The 17,497-nt window shown below is 37.5% G+C and overlaps 1 protein-coding gene across 1 annotated transcript in view; it reads right to left on the bottom strand.

Moving 5' to 3' along the window:
* Nucleotides 1-228: 228 nt before the first annotated feature.
* The window catches only part of TNPO3 (transportin 3), a 79,247-nt gene continuing 61,978 nt past the window's right edge, over nt 229-17,497 (bottom strand). The window contains 8 exon segments of the mRNA XM_055421238.2: nt 229-542; nt 2,086-2,134; nt 2,137-2,177; nt 9,220-9,332; nt 12,581-12,748; nt 14,016-14,172; nt 15,587-15,681; nt 16,795-16,911. Coding sequence (XP_055277213.2) covers nt 524-542; nt 2,086-2,134; nt 2,137-2,177; nt 9,220-9,332; nt 12,581-12,748; nt 14,016-14,172; nt 15,587-15,681; nt 16,795-16,911 — 759 coding nt within the window. The 3' untranslated portion in view covers nt 229-523.

Here is a 17,497-nt window from a genome sequence, read left to right on the forward strand (position 1 = left end):
AACAAAAGAAAACCTTAAGAGATGATCCTGACCCTTTCCTTTCAGTTGCAGCTGTTTAATTCATTTGAATTCCCATCTTCCCTAAGTAGATGTTTTTGTTTCACAGAAAGTTTTGTAATTTTATTTTTCTGCATGCACACATGCGTGCCAGCATGTGTGTGTGTAGGTGCATGTATGTATGTGTGCGTGTCATTTGCTACCAGGAGAATGTTTCAATTGTAGTTTCAGTTTAGTTTTCCTTTTTTTTTTTTCTTTTTTATTTCCTTAAAATTATTTTTCCTTTTAGAAACAAGTTCACCAGGAAACCAGCTCCCCTCCCACCACGCTGGACAGGCCACAGCCATCTCTCTAAACAGCGCTGATTCTCCCTCACATCCCCAAACAGGAACTCCTCAGGGTGGCCTTGGAAGGCTGGAGTCTCTCCCTGTCTGGCGGGATGCCCTGGTGGCGGGTGAAGGCCCCTCTGCCACATGGAGGTTTCTGATTGTGGGACACAGTCTGGTTTTTGTTTTCTTCCTGTCTTCTAATTAAAAAAGACATTCCTGACAAAAGAGAGAAGATAGTCAATTAACTGTGGTCTAGGAGATGGCAAGCACTTCATAAAGTCAACCACAAGGCAGAAGTTTCTATACATGCTCCAGTACTTCACTCTGGCCTCTGATGTAAGAACTTCAGTTTAAAAACAGAGGAAAAGAAGTAGTTGATTTTTTACCTTGTGATTTTAAAGGAGCTACTGGTTTAATGAAATACTGTCTGTTGTTCTTTTCCAAATCTAAGTGTGCTCAGGGGTAATATGTAGGGGTAAAAAGTAGCCAGAAGATCCAGGCTGCCTACTCCAAAACCAAACCTGGAAACCTCCATTTAAGTCTGCTTAAATACTGGGGCTTCATGCAAGATTTTATTTTGAAAGAAGGCTTTACCTACTAAAAAAAGGTTTAAAAACCATTGATCTAGACTTTATGTAAAGGGTACTATGTAAAAGCATTAAGTAGAGTGGGTAAAAGTGAAGATTCTGACACCAGAAAAGTGAACTGTGGGTCTATCAATTATTGACTGTGGCATCAAGCAAATTACTTAACATCTTTGAACCTCATTTACAAATTTCCTCATTTGTAAAATGGAAATAATAATAGTAACTAATCTAGAGGACAGTGTGAGCATTATCTTACAGTTAGTATATAATATGCTTTGTACATGATACAAAGTACTTAGGATAGTACCAGACACACAATCAGGGCTCCATAAATGTTAGCTATGAATACCCATAGCTATGCACAAATAACCCTATGTGCATCAATATTAGATATTCAGACACTGCAAAACCTGAGGATTCCAAATGATATTACTAATTAAAAAACCAAAGTTTAGAACACTTTCTGGTATGGGAGGCACCGCTGAAACAGTATCTTCACCCATAAAGCATTTAATCAGAAAAACACCAATGAGAGGGCTGCACATTCATCAAGAATTACCTCCAAGGAGGATAAATTTGGCTTAAGACATCAAAGAGTGGGCTTACACAAGAGCTGCCTTTCTTCTCTCAGTCAAGAAACAGGCACCCAGATCCCACCACTCAGTCCTTCCCTCCCTCAGCTAAGTTTCTCTGCTTTACTTCAGAATCAGGAAGTCCATGGAGAAAACTGATGATGATCAGGGGCTAGACAAATAGGCTAGCTCCTTTCCTATACCTCCTGCCTCAGTCAAAATCCTGGCATTTCAGTGTTAAAATTATAAAAATTGGTAAGAACAAGCCTCTTTACTCCTCAAATCTGAAAGATCAGTTTTAGGAGGGCAGTGCCATGTATCATGGATTTAAGGCCAGCACTGTTTTCACCAAAATAGCCAGGTTGAAAAGTACTCTCATCTGTCACCACACATACTTACCATTCTGGAACTATCTGTAAGAAGAGGAAGGGAGGAATTTTTTTAAAAAAGATATTCTGCAACAGTAACTTTCTTATGGGGGGTGAATGGCATCCAAAACTCCAGCTATAGTACTACTCCCATGATGGGCATTAAAACCTGTGCCCACCCTCAAGTACTCCTGACAGCCAGAGGGAAGGCTGGGAACTACATACCACTCACCTGGGTGACAGGCACAGTACAGGAGTGTGAGCTATCGAAACAATCTGGTGAAGTCTCGCAAGGCCCAGCAAACTTGTTTACATTCCTCAGCACTAGAAAAGAAAAGAAAGGTAGGTTGGTCCCTGCCTGATAAGAAAAGTATAATATGTTGAAAAGCAAGCACAACTTTGAGGGACCCTGAGAACTGTCCCAGCTCTGCTCTATCATCTCTTGACCCTACTTTTGATCTTTCTGTAACTCAGGGGTAAATATTAACTATTGTATATGGGAATAATTATAAGCTATGTGGTCCTTAAAGAGTGAGCTTTGGAGAAAAAATTGCTTAGGTCTAAATCTTGGTTTCATTGTGTCTTTGAGCAAGTTACCAATCTGCCTCAGTTTCCTCATCCATTATCTACCCCCAAGATGTTCTGAGGATTAAATCAGTTCCTGTATGTAAAGTGCTTAGGATAACAGAACAGGAACAAAATAGCATTTGACAAATACAGGCTGCTACAACAATAAAAGCTGGTTGTGGGACTTCCCTGGTAGTTGAGTGGAAGACTTTGTGCTTCCACTGTAGAGGGGCAAAGTTTCAATCCCTGATCAAGGAACTAAGATCCCATATACTATGTGGCCAAATAACAATAACAATACTGGGTTAAAGTCCTTCATAAATCTAAGAAAAGTCAGAACCCTCAAAGTAAAAAAGCAAGCATATTCACCTAAGGTAGATCATTTTAACTCTATGAACTGAGCTAACTTAGGTACCCTGGTTTCCTCATTCTTTTCCAAAAGCAGATTTTGTTTTAAAGCCCAGTTGAGCAAGTAACTCTCAATCAGTCTAGTTGAACAGGCTGCTCAAGATTTCCCACTGTGGGAGGAGAAGGGAGAGGAGAGAGGAAAGGGTTAAGGCATGAAGAAAGGGAGGAGGAGGAAGCCGGTCCTGGTCTTCAGGCAAGCACAGAGATGCCTAGGTGGTATGAATAGCCCAATATTCATTTGACCCTGGTTTTTCAAAAGGCTTCCTTTGTCTTAAGACTGTCACCAAAAAGCCAGTTGATGCCAGCTGCATTCTTTTCTGCCAGTCTTCATAATAGTTTTTGTTAACTGAACATGAGGCTCAGCTAAAATAGTGGAAAACAAAGCACATTCAATTAATAATATGCTTACCCTTATGTGGCCCTCTCTTTGGTGCTGAGAAAATCAGGGACCACAGCCTATAGCCTAGGATGCAATGTCAGAAGAAAGCTCTCTCCTTCCTGTAATGGTTAAATGTCAGGGCAGGAATCACTAACCGTGATCCAGTATAAAAGAAGGTAATGAGAGCTATCACCTTAAGTGCCTATATCTGGATTCCCCAGCTATTTATTACAGGGTCTGAAACATCACTAAGAACTTTGATTTAGACTTCAGGACTTGATTAAACAGAAACTTTCTTCTAGTCTCCCTCCATCCTAAAAATGTAAAGAAATTAAAGATCTTCTAGTTTTATGGTAATTCTGCCATGTGCCCTGTGAATTTAACATGTTTCAATAAAAGCATAACATTTCTCTATTTTCAAATCAACACTGACTCTAAGTAGGCAGCCTTGGTGAGTGAACCCCTATCACTCATGCTTCTGAAAGTCACGAAGGAGGAAGATATGTAACTCTAGAAAAGTCACTGTGTGGTGTGTTACTGATATTATAAGGGACTAAGACAACAGGAAAGAGATAAACTTAGAATAATGTTAGAGACTCAAAATCTTTTGCGATCCTAAAGAAGCCTTACATGTTCTTCAATTCAGCCAGAGACCCTGGTTAACTATGGAAAAGAAATGACAACTCCATTCTTAGCCTCTTTCATGACACAAGAAAAAGTACTGAAACCCAAATACAACTACAGGAGAACTGTGGTGAGACAGGGTGAAATGAGGTATGGTTACAGTCTCTCGAATCAGCTCAGCTTCTGCCCCCAATCCTGTCAGCAACTGCTCTGCTGTCAAGAGTTTTAGTCAATGTTTAACTTAAGTGTCCTCGGTGATTAAGTCCAAAGAAATGGATTTAAAATAAATAAATAAAATAAAAACTTTCTTAAAAACTAGAACTATTTTCTGTTTTCTGCGTCAATCTTCCTGGAATTTAATATTTTGGGATTGTTTTAATTTACGCTTATTTATATTCATCATTCAAAATTGCCATTTATGTAGCATTTTCTGACTTCTAATCTTTATCCTTTATTTATTTTTAAATAATCGAAGTAGAGTTGATTGAAAATGTGGTATCATTTATTCCTCCCTTAACCCTTTCCCCTTTGGTAATCATAAGTTTGTTTTCTATATCTGTCTGTTGCTGTTTGGTAAATATGTTCGTTTGTGTCATATTTTAGATTCCACATGTAAGTAAGATCATAATGTTATTTGTCTTTCTCTTTCTGACTTTCTTTACTTAGTATGATAATCTCTAGCTCCTTCCATGTTGCAGCCAATGGCATTATTTCATTCCTTTTTATGGCTGAGTAGAACTTCATTGTGTATATACACCACATCTTCATCCACTCATCTGCTGACAGACATTTAGAGTTTGTTTCCGTGACCTGGCTATTGTAAAATAGTGTTACTATGAACAATGGGGTGCATGTATCTTTTCAAATTATAGTTTTCTCCAGATACATGCCCAGGAGACTTTCACTGAACCTTTGGGTAATTTCATGATCACTATTCCTCAAGCCCCATAATCCCAATAGTGTGCTGAGAAATGTAGCTCTTTTCATCTGATGTGCATAATGGAAAGTAATCAAGCTCTAACTACTGACTTCAGCAAGAAGACACCCCCATACTAGCCTATTCTAGTGTCAGGGTTTCATATTCCTATCTTCTGACCTTGAGATCCTCATTCAAGTGACACACTCACAGAGTAAGTACCAAGACAAGAGAAATGGGAAATGATGGCAAAATTTCTTCTGGACATGCTTAGTGGTATCTGGAAAGCAAGAATGATATTTTAGAATGAAAAACTCCAGTTTTCTTCAAGTTGGCCAACTAAAAATGCCAGGGAATTAATTACCAGTACATATGAGAAACAGGCTTGGACTTGATGAAATGAAACTGAACCAGTTTACCCTCCCTGCTAGGATGGCAAACAAAGCAGCATGTTGAGGCAGGAGTAACAGGACCTTAAAACCAAAAGGGAGACTGAGTCATGTGTGGAACAGAAGGTTCAAGGGCAATACACACACTAGAGAAAGAGAATTACTAAGAGGAGGGGAGCAATTTCAAACCCTTTCTCTAGAACCTCAATATTACCTCTTACTTCTGTTCATTTCCCACCATATGTCACAGCCTACTAAAGGAGGAGCTGTAAAACTTGCTTAGCTGTAAGAAATCAAGCAGGCCAGGTTGATAATGTATCTTATTTTCCTGTATTACAGGAAAAAGATCACACAGATATTTTTGTTTAAAACAATGCATTATTTGGGTTCATTTTCCTAGCCTCAAGATTTTCCTTACACTATGGAATGTCCATGACTTTTATTTCAGACTTACGCTGTATTTCTATCATGTATTCGCCTGGATGAGGAAATATGAACTTGGTAGAGACTTATTCCATGTGTGGGTGGCTGCCTTAGAGCTGAGGGAGACATGCTCTAGCTAGTTTTGCAAGTACATAAAGAGCCTGGCAGGCTCTTTCCAAGGAGAAAATTAACATTCACTGATCACCTACTACATGCCAGATCATCTTTAAATTTCCACTTGGTATTTCACTATAACCCTATGAGCTAGGTATCACTAACCCTATTTTACAGATAAAAAATCTGCTGCAAAGTAACAGTAAGGGGCAAGATTCAAACCAACAGCCTTGACTTTAAGCCCAGTCCTCCTGTGAGGGTTCTCCCCATGCTCTCCTTCACCCTAATCTAGGGTCAATACAATCCTGTCCTTCTAAAGAACAACACTGGATAAAACAGAGAAAAACAGAAGCAGAGAGAAACAACTGTTATACTTCTTTCCCCTGAGACACCTTGTAGGTAGAATACTACTTCTACTGGGAAGATTCATAGTTTTTTTTTTTAAAAAAAGAGAGTTTTTTAAGGTCATCCCAATTAGTATATGACTACCTACTAGAGAGAAGATCTCCTTTGGCAAAATATATCATGAAGGCAGTCACATGCTATTTTTAAGTCATGCATGTCACTTGATCTGTGGCCCAAAGTCAGTTATTTCTGGGACATGAAGTTAGGCCACTTTGTAAACTACAAAAAAGATTAGGGATTTTAACATTAACAAAATTATTGGAGACTCTGGGGAATGAGAAAGTAAACTATTTTTGAGAGTAACAAGAAATCAATTCTCATTAAAAAAAAGATTAACATTTAATTTTATCTCCTTTTAAAAAACTAGGTCTGGTTTTAATTGTAAAAGTATATATACCATGCTCATAAAAAAAAAAGAATAGCTCAGGTTAGGAAAATCCTACAAACATCTTTCCATAAATTTACTATTATTTGTAATAAAGTACCCTCTGTGTGTGTGTGTGTGTGTATGTGTGTATATATATATAATAGAACAGCTTTTAAAAGTGCAAGTTGGTTCATTTACAACAGCATGAAAAAGAGTAAAATAAACTATAAAATGTGACTGAAAGAAATTAAAGACACCAATAAATGGAAAGACATCTTATGTTTACAGATTAGAAAACCCACTATTGTTAAGGTGTCAATGCTATAATGGAGTGATCAACAGATGCGATGCAATCCCAGTCAAAAATCTCAATGACATTTTTTTTTGTGGAAATAGAAAAACCTTTCCTAAAATTCATATGAACACAGTTCCCCCTGCTGTGCTGGTATTCATGGTGGCCAGGGAGGTTACCTCAGCAATGTGTACACTGCTTCTTTGGCCTTTATTGTCTACTTAGTACTATAAATTTTCTGTTTTGAGTTTTGTAACTTTGTAGTATTTTAGATAATGTCCTGTTTGTACTAGTTTGTTGTGTAGAGTAAAAGGATTATGTTGAATAAACCTAGGATTAGAGTGCAAAAAAAGAAATCATATGAAATCTCAAGGGACTCCAAATAGCCAAAAAACTCTTGAAAACAAACAAATACACAAAGTTCGAGGTCTCAATTTCCCAATTCCAAAACTTATCACAAAGCTATAATAATCAAAACAGTATGGAATTGAAATAAAGAGAACCACTGCGATAGAATAAAGAGTCCAGAAATAAATCCCTTACATATAAATGATTTTCAATAAGGGTACCAAGACCATTCAATGAAAAACGGACAGTGCAGGGAAAACTACAAAAGAATGAAGTCAGACCCTTAACATACATCACATACAAAAATTACCTCAAAATGAATCAAAGACCTAAATGTAAATCCCAAAACTATAAAACTCTCAGAAGAAAATATTGGGGAAAAGCTTCATGATATTATATTTGGTAATGATTTCTTAAATGTAACACCAAAAGCATAGGCAACAAAAATAAAAACAGATATGGCGAAATTAGAACCTGTGCACCACTGATGGGAATGCAAAATGGTACAGCTGCTATGGAAAACAGTATGGCAGTTATAAAAAAAATAAATAAACACAGAATTGCCATATGATTCAGCAATTCCACTTCTGGGTATATGTCCAAAAGAACTGAAAGTGGGGTCTTGAAGTAATATTTATACACTCATGTTTATAGCAGAATCATTCACAATAGCCAAGAGGCAGAATCAACCAAATGTCCATCAAAGGATGAATGGATGAATAAGATACAACATATGCATACAATGGAATGTTTTTCAGCCTTTAAAAGGAAGGAAATTCTGATTCCTGCTACAATGCTCGATGAACCTTAAGGACATTATGCTAAGTCAATCACAAAACGACAAAAACTATATGATTTTACTTTATGAGTAGTTAAACTTAGACAGCAGACCGATGATTATTAGGGGCTAGAGGAAAGGGGGAAAGGGGAGTTGTTTAATAAGTATACTTTCAGTTTTGCAAGATAAAAAAAGTTTTGGGTTAATTCCACAACAGTGTGAATGCAGTAATACTACTGAATAATACACTTAAAAATGGTTTAAAAAAATAGTTAAGACAGTAAATTTTGTTTGTATTTTATCAAAATGTTAAATAAAAAAAATCTTAAGTGCAAATTGGGTTATACGATAGTTTTTTCCCCCTTTATATCTTATATATTTTTCTGTATCATCACATGTATCTTTTTTCCTTCTCCTTGTCCACTATTACCAACTTACTGCAATAACTCATTTTTGAACCTGAAATCATTACACAACTGTATGAATATAAGCCATTGCCTAAAATGTAGTCAAAATTCTAAAGACTAGACAGAAAAAGAAATATCAGAGCAAGGTTAACACACAGTTACAAAATCCAATTTAAGCTGCTGTTGTTAATACTATCAGGAACCATAAAAGTCACGAAATTTTGAGTCAGTGATTGTTTCTTAAGGAAAATAGTCAAAAGAAATTAAAGGTGAGACATTCAATATTACTCATAATACTAAAAAAATGAAAATTAATAGAGGCACTGTAAGGAAATCAATCAATATCTTATAGCTATAAAACTGTAATTAGGAAGACTATGTAGCTATATTTAAAATGTTTATTATGTTTACAGTAAGGAAAAAAAAAACTAACCCAACAAACCCATACATGTATACTTAACATTTTAAGCAAGTGGCTCATGGGACTAATGTATCCCAGAGAGAGGTTTCATTTGGCCTGCATTAAATTAGAATTTGCTTATCATCTAAAGTAGGCAAGGCAAAAACTTCCCAATCAGTCTGCATCACTCCATAATATTTTACAACCACTGCTTCACCTAGTCAGACATCTACACTCTTGACCCCTGAATATGGATAAGAACTGGGAAGGACTTTAAAAAGATACAATTTCCTGAAGGATAGTAAGCTATTCAAGGCACTGTTGTTCTGCTGGAAGACATAATGCTTCCACTTACCTATTAGGATATGTTTGATACATATGAACAATAAAACAGGCACACATGGTGATATTTCCCCCCAGATTGGTTTTTCAACACCAATTTGTGCAATTCAAGAGTTAAGAAGACACAAAATTTTAATTTATAAAGGAATACACACAAAAATATTCCTGGGTATATTTGTAACTAAGATGACGTAGTTTATCACTCACCTAGTGACTTGTTTGTGGAAATCTGTAAGTTGTTTGTGTGTCACTGTAACGGCTCCCCCTGTTGTCTCCTTTGGCAAACCTTTCAAAGAATTCTCTAACCATCGACAGAAAGTCTGTACAGAGAAGAAGGATAAGCATCTTAAAAGGAGGCAGGGCTTACTCAGTTGAGACCCTATAGGTAATAACAAAAACCCACAAGTTTTCCTTAGTAGCATTAGCGCTCCAGACTTGGAAGTAAATAAAGTAGTTAACAGAAGTACTATTTTTGACCTTCCAACCTACTAAGGGTTGGAACAGCCTATAAAGGCATGCCCAGGCTCCCTTCAAGGGGGGCAGCAGACATCATTTCAGATAGGAGCCCTTCTACCTTTGAAAAAAAGTCTCTTCTGGATGAAGTTATTATTCTATCATTAAACTTATGCAATATTTTAAAAATTAGACTGCTGCCAAAAATCTCTTGAGCTTAGAGATCAAGGGCAACCCAAAGCAAAAGTTCAGGTACTAGAAAGAGCATAGTCAAAAAGTATAACAAGTAAACATTTTAAAGAGTGTATATACAAATATGAATCCAGAATCTTAAGGATTTTAATTAAGGTCATTTCTCTCAGTAGAAGTCACATCCAGTCAGTTCCTTTGTGATAACTGCCTAGTCTTTGGGTTAAGAAAATTCTTTCTTGTTGCTCTTTTTGTTTTCTTTTTTGGCTCTAATTTTTCTTCATGTCTTTAAGTAGGAAGTATGACTGTGTGGATCACAATAAACCGTGGAAAATTCTGAAAGAGATGGGAATACCAGACCACCTGACCTGCCTCTTAAGAAACCTGTATGCAGGTCAGGAAGCAACAGTTAGAAATGGACATGGAACAACAGACTGGTTCCAAATAGGAAAAGGAGTACGTTAAGGTTGTATATTGTCACCCTGCTTATTTAACTTATATGCAGAGTACATCATGAGGAACGCTGGGGCTGGAAGAAGCACAAGCTCGAATCAAGACTGCCGGCAGAAATATCAGTAACCTCAGATATGCAGATGACACCACCCTTATGGCAAAAAGTGAAGAAGAACTCAAAAGCCTCTTGATGAAAGTGAAAGAGGAGAGTGAAAAAGTTTGGCTTGAAGCTCAACATTCAGAAAACTAAGATCATGGCATCTGGTCCCATCACTTCATGGGTAATAGATGGAAAAACAGTGGAAACAGTGTCAGACTTTAGTTTTTTGGGCTCCAAAATCACTGCGGATGTTGACTGTAGCCATGAAATTAAAAGACGCTTACTCCTTGGAAGGAAAGTTATGACCAACCTAGATAGCATATTAAAAAGCAGAGACATTACTTTGCCAACCAAGGTCCATCTAGTCAAGGCTATGGTTTTTCCAGTGGTCATGTATGGATGTGAGAGTTGGACTGTGAAGAAATCTGAGCGCCGAAGAATTGATGCTTTTGAACTATGGTACTGGATAAGACTCTTGAGAGTCCCTTGTACTGCAAGGAGATCCAACCAGTCCATCCTAACAGAGATCAGTCCTGGGTGTTCATTAGAAGGACTGATGCTGAAGCTGAAACACCAATACTTTGGCCACCTCATGAGAAGAGTTGACTCACTGGAAAAGATTCTGATGCTGGGAGGGATTGAGGGCAGGAGGAAAAGGGGACGACAGAGAATGAGATGGCTGGATGTTATCACCGACTCGATGGACATGAGTTTGAGTGAACTCCGGGAGTTGGTGATGGACAGGGAGGCCTGGTGTGCTGTGATTCAAGGGGTCGCAAAGAGTCGGACACAACTGAGCGACTGAACTGAACTGATGCTTTAGTCACAGTTTTTAGCTGTAAAAGAACTTTTTTATACCTAAATTTTTTACATTATGTGTTTCTCCACTATGTTAATTTATGATCACAATGAGGTTTCCTACGTAGCACAGTGGAAAAGAATCTGCCTGCCAATGCAAGAGACACAAAAGATGTAGGTTTGAGCCCTTGAGTCAGGAAGACCCCCTGGAGAAGGAAATGGCAACCCACTCCAGTATTCTTGCCTGGAAAATCCCATGGACACAGGCACCTGTTGACTACAGTCCATGGGGTTGCAAACAGTCGGACACAGACTGAGTGACTAAGCATATGATCACCACAGACTAGACCAAAAGTAATACTCAACTATAAATGCTTAAAAGTACCACAGAATTCTCCAAGTGTTGCCTCCAAGGAAGACAACACACCACTCAGACAGAAACAAGCAGAGGCAAATAAGAAGAACAAACTCTTAATTGACAACATTTTGGCATCCAAAAGGACCCATAAATTAACCATAGTATAACCCGAAAAAAATAAAAAACCAGTAAGAAACTAAATTGTATACTGTCAACTAATATAGGACAAAGGAGATGAGATTATCCAATGTAGGAAAGACAGCCTTCTCAATAAACAATGCTGGGATAGTTGAATATTTGCATGTAAAACAAAGAAACTAGACTCTTACCTTTCACCACTCACAAAAAGTAACTCAAAACAGGTTAAAGACTAAACACAGACCTGAAATCATGAAACTCCTTGAAGAATACAAAGGCCTAAAGTACTGTGACATAGGTCTTGGCAATGACACCTAAAGTACAAGCAGCAAAATAAACACAGGAAACTACATCAAACTTAAAAGCTTCTGCACAGAAACCATCACAAAGTAAAAAGAAAACCTAGGAATGGGAAAAAATATAAATTTGTAAGCCATATACCTGGTAAGAGGTTAGTATCTAAAATACATAAAAAACCAACCCACAGCAGTTTAGCAAAAAACCAAATAACCCAGTTAAAAAATGGGCAAAGGACCTCAACAAACATTTCTTGAAAGAAGATACACAAAAGGCCAACAGATAGACAAATAATGCTCAGTGTCACCAATCATAATGAGAATGCAAATTAAAACTATAAAGACATATTATCTTAAGGCCTGTTAGAAAGGTCACGATCAGAAAGATAAGAGATAACAAAGGCTTACAAATCCAACACTTTTTGTAAAGTTAAATGTATATAATAAGGTTTTTGTTACCTGGAAACCAAGTATATTTATTAAAAAGTAAGAGTACAGAAATTTTATTTCTCTTATCAATGATGTTTAGAATAAACCTGTCAGTCTGCAAGGGCTCAAAGAGTACTTTTTAGAAAAACAAAAATAGTCTGTATTAGATTCTTACAATGACACAAACATATTCTCTAGAATCCTTCTATTGGCTCCTTCATTTAACAATTAAACTTAGCAATGTGCCTAAATTATGTTCCAAGAGCATACAATAGGACTAGTTTCAAAGTTAGAGTCAGCCTCTCAAGAAACTGTCCAGGACTGAAAGTGGGTTCCTTATGAAAACAATCTTACCGGTCTGTCAACCTGCATGATCTCCCAGAGCACTTCGGCCACATCGGGTAGGGTATATGGGGGGAGGCAGAAGCAGCATGTGTGAAGCAGCTGGCTTACAAGCTGCTGTCCAAGCTGGTTCATCACCTGTCCAATTAGTTCTTTCCGTAATTCAAAGTCTTCTTCATGCTGTAAGAAAACAGGAACAACAGGAAAGTGCTAATTTTAACTTTCTGAAGAGCAAGTACTCTTTCCCCTTTAGTAATTTTCTTTCTCAGAAAAGAAAGTATATATAAGAGCTGGACTCACAAGGTGCACTGTCTGTCACAAGAAAGAAAATATTAAGAATTTAGTTTCAAGGAAACGGGTAAGGGCTTCAGTTGAGATTACCCTTAACCCTTACGTTTTTCATGAAAAGAACACAGACGAGAAACAATGGTTAGAGATTAAGGGTAGTGATCCTTTTAACCTTTTTATTCTGGTAAAAAATAAAGTATTCCTATTTCCTTTTTTAAAAAGCAACTGAAAAAAGAAGACTTCTTTCAAATATCTAATATTCTCTTGTCAAAAAAATCTTACTTAGGAACTTCCCTGGGAATCCATGGTTAAGATCCTACACTTCCATTGCTGGGGGTCTGGGTCTAATCCTTGGTCAAAGAACTAAGATCCCACATGCTGTGTGTCCCCACAAAAATAATAAAATTAAAAAAAAAAATCTTACTTATTTTCTTTTTAGTCTTTGAATATACATATTTCTAATATGTTGAAAAAAACCTTTTAAAGTGCTTTTCACTTCTAGCTATTGTCTTCTTTTCCCTCTCTTTTTTTTTACTGTCAAAACTCTTCAATTAGTCTATCACATACTTATTTCTTCACTGTTCTCCCTTACTTTCAATTCTACTCCACATCTAGTCAAACCTACATTTGAAAATTTTGTGAACCACTTTACCTCCAGCCAAAAAGGTCTCTCAAGTATCTACTAACAAACTTAGTCCTTTCTCTGATTATGATTTATATACCCGTTTAGATTTTCCTCCAATCCATCCAAATGGCTCCACTGTGGTCCCTCCTCATCCAGAAAGTTATCCCAACCTATTTCTTTCCAAAGAGTTTTCCCTCCTCTGATCTCACAGCAATCACAACTTTTATCACTTATCTGACAATCAAATATTGCCTTGCTGCTGTTGTTTAGTTCTTTACAACTCTATTTCCCTCTTCAATTAGACACCAAATGCCTTGGAAGCAGAGATAATTTAAACTAGTTGATACAGCTTACAACACATAGTACAGGTTGTTTTAAATCTACTAGTTGATATTTTGGTTAATGAATGATCCACTATGGAATATACCTACCAACACAGATCAAATGAGATGCTTCTTTTTCCCTAAGGAATGATATATGAGGTGATAATGAGCTACAAGTAGAGAAACTATTTAATATATTGTTTATACTTACATCATTGGCTACCCCTGTATGGATGAGGTCTCGTAGGAACCTCATGACACTACAATTGGCATCCCGGTGGTCCAGGGTAGTAGAGGCAATGGCCCACTGTAAGATAGGGATGACAACTTGGCTCCTTAGCAAGGTAACAGGGCTACGCTGAATAAACCTGGTATGGAAAGAGAGGCAAGGTAAAAATTAAAAATTAAGCTATAAAAACGTAGCCAGGGTAAAAGGCAAAACTATGGAGACAGTAAAAAGATCAGTGGTTGTTAGGGATTGAGGAAGTAGAGGGTAGGAACATGAATAGGTAAAACACAGGGGATACTGACGGTACTACAACTATTCTGTATGATACTGTAATGGTGGGTATATGTCATAATTGTCCAAACCCATAGAAAGACCTTGGCTTCCCTGGTGGCTCAGTGGTAAAGAATTGGCCTGCAATGTAGGAGACACAGATTTGATCCCTGGGTTGGAGAGATCCCCTGGAGAAGGGAATGGCAACCCACTCCCATGCTCTTGCCTGGAAAATCCCGTGGACAGAGGAGCCTGGTGCGCTATGGTCCATGGGGTTGCAAAGAGTCAGACATGACTTAGCAACTAAACAACAATAGGAAGACCACCATGAAGACAGAATCCTAATGTAAAGTAAGTACTTTAAAAATGATGTGTCAATGGAATTTCATTAAATTTAATAAATGGGCCACTCTGGTGGGGGATGCTGATGGCAAGGTAGGCTGTAAGGGAAAGAGGGGGGAAGCTAAGGGTATATGGAACTCTATACTTCCCACTTTTCTCAGATCCTCTAAAGTTCGTAGAAAATCTCCAAGAAAAAGTAAAACAACATTCCAAATTTATTTTACCAGGCAATCATTTGTGCAAAGAGAATCTCCTGAGATTAATTTTTCAGGAAAACAGGTTGATGGCCCACCCAACAGTTTCCTCATATCAACTCAAAAAATAAGTAAATAAATAAATACAGTTTTCTAACTTGTTCAAAAACTAACCAAAAAAAGTGTTCATCACCAACTAATTTGGATCAAATTCCTGAGCTAGGGACTAAGAATGAATACAAATGTCAGTGCTACTAGTAAAAGGAATTTATGCAACAAATAGGGTGGCAGGCTAGGAGGAGAGATGGGAAGTACAGTATCAGATAATTTTTAAAGTACCTTAAAAGCCTAAAATATTTTTATTCTGAGATATGATTATATCTTAAGGATGCTAAGCTCAAGGAAAAAGTTGAAGTCAAGCATGACATCGTAGCATAAAACGTTAAAACTACACAGGATTCTAGAGACTGTCTAGTCAAATGTTCTTGCAAAACTCATTTTTATTGTCTTGGGTGTGTTCCCTCCTTTATGAAAGGAGCTCAGTTATTTCCCCTTGTGCTTATCCAACTCTTCTTCATTTATGGGAATACTCTGGTTCACGATTTAACTTTGGATTATGAATAATTACTCTACCTACTTCTCTTACCTCATTTTACAGAGAAGGAAACAGGTAAGTGTTAGGTGACAAGACCAAGCAATGATGAGGATGACCAATAAAAGAAAAGTTTGCTTTTCAGAAGGACTGACCTCGTGGCTAGCCTGAATAGGTCATCCACTGTGTCAGGGTGATTCTGGAGTCCATTCTGCTGTTCTAAGAGCTGAAAGGTGGGGATGCACAGTGCCTAAAACAGAAAGGATTTTAAAACAAATGCTTGTAAATAAATGCCATGGGATTCAGACTTGCTAAATATCACAACATACACAGAGAACAAAGAGGTAAAGCACAGATAAGAAAAAGACTGTGGTGAGGTTCACATCAAGAAAGGGAAGACAAAAATCCTTCTCAGTTGACATAAACAGTCTTCACATATGAGGTCTACATTTCAGAAAGGGTTTAGGGTACAGACTTCTGTTGATGAAACTGGATAGATGTCATCTCAAAGTTTTAGAAGTTTCTGAAAAGGACAACTGTGCTTATGTACTAGATATGATCTGGTCAACTAAGGAAGTTTAGCTGACATTTTAATAATAATAATAAAATGCCAATTTTAAAGGGAAAGACATCCTGGGAAAAGGAGCACCATGATTTAACTCCCTAATATATTTTCCCCTCTTTGACTGCTACTGCTAAGTCACTTCAGTCGTGTCCGACTCTGTGTGACCCCATAGACGGAAGCCCACCAGGCTCCCCCGTCCCTGGGATTCTCCAGGCAAGAACACCGGAGCAGGCTGCCATTTCCTTCTCCAATGTGTGAAAGTGAAAAGTGAAAGTGAAGTCGCTCAGTTGTGTCCGACCCTTAGCGACCCCACGGACTGCAGCCTACCAGGCTCCTCCATACATGGGCTTTTCTAGGCAAGAGTACTGGAGTGGCTTGCCAGTGCAGGAGAAGGTAAAAGCAGTGTATGAGAAGCCTTTTCCAACACCTGCTATTTCCCCTAAGGTGAGACCATCCCTGCTAAGTAAACTAGTTCACTGGCTGTTCAGGCAAGAAATTAAAAATACAATCATGCTTGAGCTAAGAGATTTTTTATTTTAAATCCACTTGCCCACCTTCCCAAAAACTCCTATCTCTGGAGAACATAAATTAGACAGCAATAACTGTAATGACCAGCACATTTGTGTAGTCAATCTCTCTCTCATTCTCCCAAGCAGGCCTGTCCACAGAATAACTAGGAAGACCTAACTCCACATAAGGAAATCATTATGCCTGAGAAGCAAACCTGAAGAAGCAACAGAATTAAAGACATGGTAAAGAACACACTGCTAGGCCTTCAGACCCTCCAAGAGAACATACCTGGAGCATGTCTAGTAGTCCCTGCCGACAGCCCTCTTCCATGCCATATTCATCCACAAGGATACTACCAAGGTACAGGAAACAGGAATGCTGATGTATCTGGTAAACATTTACCATCTGCCAAGGGAAAAACCAATTAGTTCAATTATTTATCCCTCAAAGAGTATCAGCTTAGGCAGCTGTCTGAGGGAATAAATTCTGAGATAGATTGGTCTCTTCTCTTTAAGACAACATAATAAAGCTTGTTGGCAACATTTTCTAAAACATAGGGCTCAATAATTTTCAAGTACTCTATTTAGAGTTCTTTCAAGCCTTCGACCTTTCACCTTTTCAAAACAATTCTATAGGAGAGTTGTATAATACTATAGACTGGAACTATTCATAAGTTATTATCCAAGGCTTCTGTAATATTTGCAATGCCCTAATAAAGTATACCTAAACTTTCTAACCAACAGGTTGCTCTTATATGCATTAAAGGTGATTCTTTAAAAAAAAAAAAAAAAACAATCACAGCAGGAACTAAGTATCAAATGCCCCTCATTTTAGAGGAGACAGAAGGCATTGTTTAAATTGGTTTATAAACTCCTTTATTTAATCTTTTGTGTAAAGAACAGTGTTTCTAATCAAGATAGCTAGACCTCTAGAGAATAAAAATTTTAATACAATATAAGTATTTAAATTATTTGTTTAGAATTTTTACCCT

This window comes from Moschus berezovskii, chromosome 3 (genome assembly GCF_049115385.1).
Source record: "Moschus berezovskii isolate FMDL1 chromosome 3, NW_MosBer_1.0, whole genome shotgun sequence".
NCBI lineage: Eukaryota > Metazoa > Chordata > Mammalia > Artiodactyla > Moschidae > Moschus > Moschus berezovskii.